Source organism: Bactrocera oleae, chromosome 5, assembly GCF_042242935.1.
Source record: "Bactrocera oleae isolate idBacOlea1 chromosome 5, idBacOlea1, whole genome shotgun sequence".
Classification (NCBI taxonomy): Eukaryota; Metazoa; Arthropoda; class Insecta; order Diptera; family Tephritidae; genus Bactrocera; species Bactrocera oleae.
The window spans coordinates 5,369,787-5,382,202 of NC_091539.1; the positions used below are offsets into that span (position 1 = coordinate 5,369,787).

General features: G+C 34.0%; 1 protein-coding gene across 4 annotated transcripts in view; it reads right to left on the reverse strand.

Annotated features, from left to right (window-relative positions):
- The window catches only part of Ca-alpha1T (Ca[2+]-channel protein alpha[[1]] subunit T), a 211,804-nt gene that overhangs the window by 8,306 nt on the left and 191,082 nt on the right, over nt 1–12,416 (reverse strand). For all 4 annotated transcript variants that reach the window (XM_070110658.1, XM_036359654.2, XM_036359652.2 and 1 more), the window contains 6 exons: nt 7,770–7,925; nt 6,802–6,987; nt 5,472–5,702; nt 4,751–4,945; nt 2,936–4,413; nt 197–389 (listed from right to left, as the gene is read on the reverse strand). In XM_070110658.1, coding sequence (XP_069966759.1) covers nt 197–389; nt 2,936–4,413; nt 4,751–4,945; nt 5,472–5,702; nt 6,802–6,987; nt 7,770–7,925 — 2,439 coding nt within the window. The remainder of the gene's footprint in view (nt 1–196; nt 390–2,935; nt 4,414–4,750; nt 4,946–5,471; nt 5,703–6,801; nt 6,988–7,769; nt 7,926–12,416) is intronic.

The following is a 12,416-nucleotide window of genomic DNA, read 5'->3' on the forward strand; positions in this document are numbered from 1 at the left end:
AGGCTTAACAAAAGTAGAATGCTGCGGCGGTAAATTTATAATTTGAGGTTATGCGATATGAATGGTTGCAGAAGCTACATAGGAAGAGTATAACTGTATATATGTTAATGTAGGTGACGGTCAGCCGTTTCTGTTGCTTCTTAGTGAGCGCTTTTCGTATTAACATTATTGTTGTTGTTATTAAGCCTGGACTTACCTTAATGAGCATTTCCACTGTAAAAATGGCTGTGAACACGTTGTTGGCTGTGGCAAGGAATAAACGTTCGTGACTCGTTGGCGGTATATTTGGTCGTTCCATAGCCAATGTAATACAATTGAGTGCGATAAACAGCAGGACAACATTGTCGAACCATTTCTGTTCGACAAACCACGTACACAGCTCACGGAACCTGTTGAGCATGGCAAGAAAAAGTAACAAAAGAAAAAGTGTAAATGCAACAAAGTAAATAAAAGCAAATGTCAATGAGCGTACGTAAAGGACAAAAGGAGAATACTACGGTGGAAATGTAGTTAGAGCGCTACCTGTGAGAAATGCGAGCTCAGACAATAAGCAGTGAAATATACACGCACTAAATGTTGATAAATACTGAGTTAATGGTACCGTAAACCACTTTTCGGAAAATGAAACAGTTCAAACCAGTTTAGTACGCGGGTAAGTCAAGATAAGTAAGATCAACTACAGAGTCGAGATGGGGTATGTATCCACTCCCTTTTCAGGTTTGAAAATGACTTCAAAAGTGCTGGCTTACTTATGTAAACAATCGAAGCAAGGAATTCTTTGGATAGGGGATAAGACAAACGTGATATCAGAAAAATTTTACTACTTGACTTCCGTCCAAACAAATTAATTATATTAGCGCCATGCAAGAGGAAGATGAGGGTTTGCAGTGCAGTATTTAGCATTCAAGTGATCTCTTAAGATAGGTCTGCATGGATACATTGTTACTTAGTATGTTAAAAGATTGACCCACAATGTAAGATGTTCAATTTGTCAATTGGTAGCAGACACTGAGATAATTCATAGTGGCACTTGGATGGCTTTATTTCTAGTAGTTTAGCATACTTTCTTTACTTTTTCAATTTTCGGATTGTCTCAAATGAAATATCGCAACTGCTACCCTGCAATTTATTTTTCTTACAGGGTCAATCAAGCATTACAAATGCTTGTGACCACCTGCTGTTCGTATACTTGAGGCCAATTACATTGTCAAAACGTAAGTCGAGCCGTAAATGGATTTTCCGTCACTGGTATTGAGCATATAACTGTATAAATGTAAGAATTGCAGATTAGTGGAGCTTGTTGCTGGTGTTTCCTCATTTTTTTTGTTTGAATGTACGCGTATGTATGACTGGTCACGTGGACATGGCAACTCATTGAGTTGACTGCTGACCGGTTGCATGCACAGCTGGATACTGCTGGGATTACGGAAGCGAATAATCATCATAGGGGTATCTATATACGTGTATGTGCATTTGTGTTAACTGCTACTACATGCTCGTTTGGTGAAAAGCACTTTTCACAAACAGGATGCAAAAGTTGCGAGCAAAAACTACCTCACCGCTGAAGAAGGCTTACGATTTTCATTTAAGTTCATGTTTTTGCTTTTATTGGCGTCATAGTAATAGTATTACTAGCAATGAGCCGTTACAAAATAGCAGCTGATTTAAATGCTTGACTGCACTCATTGTGCAAAAACCCCCAACGGCTTTGCGCTCTCCATGCGAGAGAGCGATGAAGCGGCAAAAAAGTAACAGGTGAATAGTGAATACGTAGAAAAGCAGTGCAAAAAAGTACGTACGTACATACTTTTTTGCCACGGATTACAAGCTACAAGTGTTGAGGTAGCTTTTCGTAATTGTAGTCTAGTTGGTATTACGAAAATCCAACTTCAGAATGCGTATGCATGCGTTGAAAATAGCACACAACAATGTTGCAATAAATGGATTTACCACGGAGTTTGTCGCTACGAAATTCGTGGCAAATTGCTGGCTTAAAATTCTATATTATTTCTGTGTGAGTCAAGTATGAGAGCGAAAGGAAATTTTTGGGCAAAATATGTAAAAAAAAATATATTTTAAAATTTAATTTGCAGCTAGTAGCAGTTCTATAGTGTCTACGTTTGCCTGAAAAGAAATTATTGTCTTACCTGCGAAGCTGAGTTAAAAAAAAAATAACCCAATTGACAACCCCTAGATTCGTAAAATGTATTTATAGAGCACTTCAGATAGACTTGAAGCGTTTAGTTCGGTCGAAAAGCCCTTTGACATGTATTCGACGGACGCAGGTTGTTAAATAGTTGTAAATTAAAACTCCCACAGACAGACTGCTAACGTTGCGTTAGTAAGTCGGTCCAGGTCTAAAATATGGCTTCAGGCGAGACAGTAACCTATTATTAATACTAACGAGACGTTCACATCTATAAGTATAACCTTAAAATCCTACTCTAGGACGGCATTGCTAGGCCTCATAAGATCTATAGACAGCTTTATTCTGTATGCACTGCTTACTTCATTCGGACTAAGTCCGTGCGCTTAACAAATGACTGAATAATGTAGCTCCGGGTGTTTTGTAGGCCCCATAGTGCTCTTATAGGTTTATAAGTGGGCGCAATTTCAATTTTAGGAAATTCAGAAAATAGTGTTAGACTGAGGCACTATTTATAATAGAAAATATTTAGTTGAAGTGTGAGGAAACAAAAAAGGTGGCAATCTGATATTTTCTCTGCTTTAAAACTGAGCTTCATACTGCGTTTGTAGGCTCAAAGGTATCTTGCTACATATGCGTTGAGGTCTCTGAAAACTCTATGAGAAATCACGGTTGTATACTTGAAGCAAGTGGGAGAGGACAGCGGGCCCCAACCAACGCTGCTTATATGCAGTAAAAAATAAATCCACAATCTCCGTTACAACAAACTCCTTTCATCAAAGCACTTACCTATTGTCTTCCGCGAATATGTACAGCGAGTATGACTCTCTTTGTTCTGTGAGGTTTGTCGGTTTTAAGCGTTCGATCAGCATTTTTAGCTTACTCATATGACCAGAGTTCTGCATACGCGAATGTTGCTCAGCGCTTAAATATTGTGGATCTTCAAGCTCGCTTTCTTTTTGTTGCTTGTGCTGCGGTTGCTGCTGTCGCGAATAGTGACTAATAGAACCCTTACGCTTCTCACGCTCCTGTATATATTGTTGCAACATATCCGGCTCCGGCAGATTCATATAGGAATTCTGCCATTTATCCAAATCGAGTTTGGAGTTCGTGTACGACATTGACTTGCGATTCGCCTCCAAATTATGCAAATTTAATTGTGAACTCTTGCTAAAGGCCAACTCGAATGACGACATACGCCGGTGTGCAGCTGAGGGCGCATACAATTTGGGCGGTTGGTTCAGGTTTTGATATAGCTGCGAGTTAAAGATGCACGCAGAGGCACGACGGCTACCCAACGGCGGTATGCTGCCAATACTAAGTGTTGTGGAGAGACGACGTATTGAGTTTTGTGGACTAAGTCGATTTGTATCTTTCGTCTTTTGCTGATTCGTCTGATTGTTGGCTGTTAGTGTCGCGCCGCTCGCAGACGGCGTACGCGACGGACTGAGAAATGCATCCGAACGCATGGTGCCGCCGCCGCCGCCGCCGCCGCCATTGCTATGTGGAGCCAGTAGACAGGAGTTGTCACTGCCATTGTTTAGCTGCTGTTGTTCGTCATCTTCGGCGCCACTGCCGGTTTCGGCAGGCTTCTTCTTACGCTTCGAACTGTTACGTCTGAAACGCTTTAAGCTCGGTATACGTTGCATGCCGGACAGCGTTGTGCTGATTGTCGCTGAAGCGTTGGTTGACGGCAGTGTGGGCGGCGTTTCAATGCTGCTGGCTTGTGAGGCATTTGGGGGCGTTACTAACGCTGCTGTAGTAGTAGCTGTCGACGTTAAGGATATAGCACCTGTGGTAGCGACAACGGCGGAATTCAGTGGCGATATTTCGATGCTGCTCACTGCGTTGCCGCCACCACAACCGCCAGCACCGCCATTTGTAGAACCAGCGCCGGGGCCTGCGACTATACCAGCCGGTAGTGACATGCTGGGTGTGGACACTGTCGAGATGGTTGTTGGCACAAAAATAGGACCCGAGGCGCTAGCATCGGAATTTTTTGAAATATCATCTATGACAACACTATGCATACTATTATTGCTACTTAGGGCACTAGGGAGTAAACTACTACTGTTAGATACTAAATTACAGTTGCTTAGATTAGTATTGCTTCCTTGTAGTTGGCTGGCGTTTAGTATATTCAACGGTTTGTGCGTTAATACGGGTGATGGTGGTATAAGATCAATTGACGGTATGCCCTCGTCGAGTGAGCGTTGGCCGCCGCTGAAGATGGTCGGTGGTCTAAGTAGTGACGGCGTACCCGGGCACTGTACGTGAGATAAAGAAGTAGTGCATAAATGCCGTTATAAGTGGGAAGGCTTGGTAAAAAGTAATAAACATTAAGCATACTCAATATTCTATAGAAAATGTATTAGCAGAGACGCAAACCAGCAAAATGGCGTGATCACTTTCATTACAAATATCAAAGGCTTGCACCAAGACTCAACTTAAAAGCATTTTGTGCGGCAAAAGCAATTTGAAATTAATTCGGTTTTACTTTACCTTTTTATTGCTACACATCTTTTGTTGTTTCGTTTAGTAATTAGGAAATTTAAACACTAAATAAAACTGTCTGCATATCCGGCGCTCACGCTTAACACTTACCTGATTGCTAGCCCCACTGTCCGTGGTCTCCATTTCTTGCGGATTCCAAGTGCGAAAGCTCATGCCGCCGTCCAGTGTGGTGTTGGGCGAGTCTTGTGGCGTTGCGGCGGTCGTAGTAATTATGGGCGGTTCACGCAATGGGCGTATACGTGAAAGGCGTGGTGCATCGCCGCGACGCTCTCTTATGGAATATGTCTGCGAAGGGGTGGAGTAAAATGTTTGTGAAGAATTTTTACATGAATAAAATTTATGAGTTGTACTGTTATATCCACTCGGGAATTTCAAAAAGTTATTTTTTTGCTTTTGTTTCAAATGTACATAAATATATTCGCAAATATTTTCCGAAATATTTTCGAAATATTTAGTTTTGAAGATAAAGCGTTTTCTCGAAATGCAGTTTTCAGCGCGGTAGGTATATTTTTCAGATAATAATTGAAGAAATAAGATTTTTGAGAGTAGTTTCGATTTTTTAAACCAGTATATTTTTTCACTAAAAAATTACTTATTTAGAAAGCTGTTATTTTGTAAAAAAAACATTCTCATGGAGATCGGCTATGGGATCAGGGGAAATCTAAATTTTCCACAATGCGTTTTTTCTGACTTGCAAGTGGATATATTTCTTTAAACACACATGAAGCACAATCACTCAATATGAGTGCCAATATTGAGTAAGAAGACAATGCCTTAGAGACTATTCATATATAAACTACTTTTTTCTTACCTTTTTTAAATTCTTATTCTTGTCATCCTCCATCAACAATTTGCTACTGCCATCCTTATCGCTGGATTTACGCCCACTGCCGCTACCCGAACCACTGCTTCCACCACCAACACCACTCAAATAACTCTCATTGATTTGATAATCTTGTGTGGGTTGTAGTAGCATACGTTGATGTTGTTGCTTTTGCATATTACTTTTCGTTTCCAGAATCAGCTCGGTTGCATCTTGTAGCTGCGAAACGCGTGACAAAAGATAAATTACTTTGAGTAAAAATTTTAAAAGAGCAAACTCGTTATGCTATTGGTCGCGGCTAGTGAGTGGAATTCTGTGCTAATATATTGAGGGAATAAATGAGATTTTTTGTTTGAGATGAGCTTTTTATGCTCTCAGCGCTGACTAGCTTGAATTAACTGTTGAAAAAACAAAAGTTATGTGATGGTCGTCGAAGTTAAAATTAAGAGTAAAATTGTAATTTTGGCTAAATACGTGAGTGAAAACGTAATTCTATGTCTTATACAAATTCAATCGAGTGAGTAGAAGTGTTATAATGACTCAGAATATGAGTGATAGTTAAAAAAATTGTTAAATTGTAATTGACTTGTTATTTTAGTGACAATTTAAAACAATCGATTGTATACAGTTTTTACTACATGTGTTGTTAGTGTTAAATATGAGTGAGTTTTTTTTATTATAAAGTAAATAAAGGGCTGTTAGGTATAAAGTATGTATTGAGTGGCCATGAAAAATTAAAAAATGGCTTTTAAATACTGACTGAAATATTGAGTAATTATTTTGAGTGAAAATAATGAGTTATAATAAGAAAAATGTTTAGATTAGAAGGATTTAATGAAATAATGTGATGATAATGTGATAAAAGGTACAAAATCAAAAAATTTGTCTGAGTTTGAAAATAATTGTGTGAAAATATGCGTGATTTTGAAAATATGGTGGTAATTGGTTATAATTACCGGGACAAAGAAATGAATTTGAAGTTTAGGAAAAGGGCAAACGGTGTATAAATGAATATAATTGTTAAAAATACAATGAAATAAATAGAAAATAGAAAATTGTGTGATAAAAATCTATTAACCGAATTAAGTGAACGTAAAAAGTTTAATTACTATTTGATTAGTGTGAGTAAAGTAATTATTACTTTCTTGTTAGATGAATTTGAATTATGTATCTCTATGACTATTTTTCGTCTCATATTTCATACTCTCTCTTCTTCTCTCTCAAATATCACATTTCTCTTTCTCTCTATCTCTCTCGCATTCGTGCTCTCACAGACTCACAGCGGGTTAGTAAAATCTAAAATTTTAACTCTACTTACTTTTCGCACATCCTCGGCGCTATGCCACCGATTTCGTACCTCATAGTAACTTTCATTAGTCGATGATGAATCGGCTTCACTGCTACGCGATTCATCGTACATAGCATCGCTGAAATTCTCCGCCAACGTCTCTTCGCGCAATTTTTTCACCAATTCACGTTGTTCACGTTCGCGACGTTCATTTCGCTGAGGGAATCAGAGAATTCAAAGAATTAGAATTTTCGCCAGCCGCACGCAAACGCGACGCGCCGCCAAAAACAGTTGAGACGCACACACGCATAAACGCGGCTCTGGGTGGTGGGTCGAAAGGTACGGCTGTGTGGTGGGGGCGGGTTACGCTTATTGTGGTTATACATTTTTATAAAACTTATACCATATATATTCATTGTAAGCTAGTTAAGGGTGGTAAGCTTCAAGCTTTCGCTTGAGCGTGTGTGCGTTTTATGTGGGCTTGGCTTGAAAGCAGGCGCGCGAAACCGCGGCGGCGGTTGGGTTGTTGACATTACGTATAAAATACGTGAAATGCGTTCAGAACCTTGGCTGGCATAAATAATTTTCCACAAAACAATTTTTCTCTAGCTATTAATTGGGTGCGCTAGGGAAAAAGGCGTACATACGGTGGACCAAGCGGGTTGCTAGTTATAAATATATATATTTTTTACAGTTATATATGTGTATATTATTATTAATATTTTAAGTGCGTAAATATTCGTATTAAATAAATTGTTGCAGCCAAAAATTGCCAAAGCCATGCATTGTTGTGGGAAAAAAAATTATGTGGAAAATTATTTATAGCACCGGCGATTTGAAAAAAATGTATTTTCTTAGAAAGGAAGTAACATTTCTAGCTTTGAAATATTTTTTTTTGTTAACCAATTTTTTCAAATTTATTTCGGTTTTTTTTTAATTTTTTTTTTTGTGTTTTTTTTTTTTTTTTTGTAAATAATTTTTGTTTTGCAAAACTCTACCTCTGAACTGAATCCCTCAACTAAAATGGCGACCAATAAATTAAATAGCACATAATTGCCGAATGTCATCAGCGCCACAAAATATAATGCGGCCCAATGACTTGTCTTTTCCATGCCATTGAACAGTACGACATTCCAATCCTCCTGCGTTAGAATCTACAAGCGCGTAGTGTTGTTGAAGAGAGAACAAAAGCAAATAAAGAAAATTGTATTAGCAAATGCACTTGGAACAAAAATGTAGTATATTTAACGGAACAAGGCTAACAGACACGACTAGGAAACGAAAAGTAAAGGAAAGTGTTGTACAAAGTAAATAAAATACAAAGAAAAGCACAAAAAATTAAATATTTTTTTATATCCGCAATAATGAAAGATATTAATTTATTTAAGTATTTACAATAAATATTGAAATAAAATATAAGTAATTAAGTAAATAAAATTAATTAAAACAAACAGTCATACAAAAATACACACACTTATAAATATAAAATAAATAGAAAAATAATTTTTTTAATTAAAAATTTTATATATATCAAGATTTCTGCAAAGCGTTTGGTGCTAATTTTTTTTTCATATTTTTATATATTATATATTAGAAAAAAAAAGTAATGGCTAAAATCATTTTTCGAGATTAATTGAAATACTCACTAAACTACATACATACATATGTACATATATTGATGTAAATTTTGTTTGTTAAAATTAGCAAATTTGTTTATAAAATCAACAAATCCCGTTAATCAGTCCCAAAATTTCGATATCGGTATTTGCATGCAGTTAAATTCTAAGGCTTATAGCTAAAATTATTTTTCGGGATTAATGAAAATTTATGAAAAAATTATTTATAAATTCACAAAATCCCGATAATAAGTCCCGAAAATTCGGTATCAGCACTTGCCTGCAGATAAATTTTAGACTCTTTAACATATCCCGCAGATTAAATTGCTTTAAAATAGAGTATGAAAATACTGTCGCAGCTGAGAAATGCAGTTTAAGCAATATTTCATAACTTTATTATAACAACTTACGTAAAACGGAGTTTTTGCCTTTCGACACTACGTATTTCTAGTGTATGCATATTTTCGGGATTTTCACGTAAGAAAAAAATATAAGTAAATTTTTTAAAGGAGTTCCTATATACTAGCTTTTTTTTCGTGTGTACCGAAGAACTTATTGCGTAATGCCGAAAAATCCCGAAAATATTTTATTACGAAAATATGTTCGTATATGTAATTATACTGCACGATGATGCATTTTTTAAATTAAGTGGTACTTTTCGAAATGGCACAGCTTTTTAATAATTTTTAGAAAAAATTGGAAAAATCGAAAATTTTTGTTTTGTAAAATATATGTATATAGATAAATAAATATTATTTATTTTTTCACATTTATTTAGCAACACTGAATTTTAATACAACGGATATAATTAGGTAAAAGTGTTTTTCGAAAGCTCGAAATACTGAAAAAACTTTGGAGCTGCAATTCTTTTTTAAATATTTTCTTTTAATAAATAAAGACTTTTGTTAAGCTGTATAGTCTTCATCTGCTCAATATATTTTTTTTTTTTGGAGTGGCATGCAAAATAAATTTTTTATATTATCCAACACTGAAAATTTATAGTTTCGATAATTTCTTAATCCTGAAAAATAGTACCGACATTTTCGCATACAAATTTTATTATTTGTGTTTATTTTTTTAAATTATTATTTTTTTATTCACTTTATTGCATTAATTTTAGCATTTTGCAAAAATCTTTCGTGAAAAAAAAACTTAAATTAAAACTTAATTGGGAAAATACATTTTTTTGAGTGTAGTGTTTCTTAGAATCAACTAAAACTGAAAAGACGTCACAATAAAGTGCCAAAATTACAGTTATAGCAAAATATTGAAATAAATATATAAATACTTTTAAGCCTTAAAGCGCTATAAAGCTGAAAATTATAATTTTTTTTTAATTAAAAGTAGCTTTAAAAAGCTTAAAAGCACACATTTTGTTTTTTGGTTATATATTTCGAGCTAAATTTAAAAATGAAATACTAAAAAGCCTAAAAACTTAAAATAATGCTAAATTATGGCAAAATACACTGCGAAAATTAAATCAAAAATTGGTCAAAAAGCAAAGGCAAATTATTTTATAATTGCTTACTGCAAATAAAAAATCTATCATTTGTGGTGTTGTTTCTAAATATATAAAATGTTAAAAATCAAATTTGTTGCTAATTTTTTTTTACATTTTTGTTTTGCGTAAAAATTTAGAGAGTTTCAAAAACGTGCCGATATATGTGAGCTGGAGTATTACTATAAAATTTAATGCTAGTGAGAGAATTTGTAATATATGAAAGTCCTTTTGTTGAGCGTTCTAAGTATTTACTCATTAACAATAAAAGATTTTTTGCTTCGTTTAGGAATTTTTTTTACATATATTTTACCATAAGTGACTATAAATTTCTCTCAGTGTTTTTAAATAAGCTATTTATGTTATTTAAGCGCATTATAAATTTTACTGAGCAACCTAAGACCTAAAATAAATTTTCAAAACCTACTTATTTTTTATAAAAATTTTCTACACTTTTTTAATTTAATAAGAATGCATGCAAAAAATTTTAAAATTCCAATAAATTAATCTTATACCTATTTCCACGAAATAATATGATATAAGTGAGCGTTTAGAAAAAAATAATCAGCAAAAAGCGCGCAACTTGTATGTATGTGTGCCACTTTTCAGCGGAAATGTCATTGTTTTGGTGTTTAGACCTATCTACTCGTATGTACTATATATTTATATATATTCTTAAATATCGTTATATTCTGTTGAATTTTGATAACGTGGTAGCGAAGCGCTACTATTATTAATAGTGACGTGTTTTGGTTTATCCAAAAACGAGCTTTTTGAGTTTTTCTGTTTTGCGTAGCTTTTAAGCACAGCTTTAAAAACATTTTTGTGTAGAGCGCTTTTAATATGTACTTTATAAACTCTTTTTGTTGTCTTATATGGTTATATACATTTAATAAAAACGAGTTAACATTACCTTAAGACCTCCGTTACTTAGAGAGAGAGAGAGAGTTTCTTTAAAAGCTTAAAAACAGTTGGGTTTCGTTTTTGTAAGTTTTAATTTGTGAAATTGTGATCAACTGTGAGCATAACAGATACAGACAGTAAGAGATCGATAGTAATTCCAACTTTCAATTTCAAAATTTATATTAGTTAACGGTAAATGTAAAAAAGTATAAAACCGCATAACGAGAAGAGAACGCAGTGATATGTAAACTCGTAAATTATTATAATTATTATTTTAATTGGCACAAATTGGTGTTTATACGGTTAACTGTAACTGTAACGGTAATATAATTGTAATGATAACGGTATTTAAAATCTTATAACTACTAATTTGAAGATCAGTGATCGCAATGGTAGTGATTTAGGTAACGGTAGTTTCATTAATGATGATGCGAGGCAATGATTATGGTACTGCTAAAAGTAATGGTACTAAAAAATGGGTAATGGCATTTTGTAATGTGAAATATGAAACCAATATTGAACTAGAGATTTAGCAGATGCTGCCTGATCTCGAAAAGTTAGCAAATTGGGTACCTGCTGTTCTTTAGATATACTCAAGTAGTTCTAATCCACTTGAGAACGCAATCGATCCACTTTATTACGAAACTTATGCGGTACTGAGTAAATGATATGCTTACGATAATGTTCATTTCATTTGCACTGTTTACAGTACTGGTAATGGAATTCATAATGACCTAGGTAATAATAAAAGTAATATTTCTGGTAATGCATTTTAGTGAATATAATAATGACTAATAGTTAGAGTGTGATTACAGGATTAAAGGTTTGAATAGTGAAGAGCGATGCAGATGCGAATATAATGTGTTGGTAATAGAAAGGTATTATTCTTATGGTAACACTATTTCACTTTTATTTTTAATATTGCTGGTAATGGAATGATCTATGTAGTTATGAAAGTAATTATCTTGTCATTTAATTAATGGGTATTTGAATAGTAATTGCTATGTCATAGATAATGATTGCCGCCTTTTTTACAATTAATACGATTACTTTAAGTAATGGGGGGTTTGAGTATTTGAAATAGTGATATTTTACATGATTATACAAGTATAACGGAATTACAGAGATATATGCTTCAATTTATCTTAAATCTATTTCTCTTGTTGATTTTATTTATGTACATAGTTGTAATTAATTTTGATTCACTAATATTGTAATTGTGTACTTATGTTTGTAGTTATGTATATCGTTCGACTCGTGTGAACGCTTTCTTGTGACGTCTTTATGAAAGAAAAAACAGGTGCTACTTCCAAAATTTTGCGTTACTAGTAACCACACTACTAAATAATGTGTATGTAATGCAAATAAATTTCATTTGAAACTAATTTTTTATTGCAAAATAATCAAATTGTGCTAGAAATTTATAGTTAAATATTATTAATTATTTTATAATAAAATTTTATATAATAACTAAATAATGTTTGGAGCCTAGAGAAAAAGGAAAATATAATTAAAATACAACTAAATATTTTAAATAGAATTTAAATTAAGGTAAAAAAAATAAAAAAATAAAAAATAAACTTAAAATTTAAAATAAAACGAGAGCAAAGTAAATAAAAAAATAAATT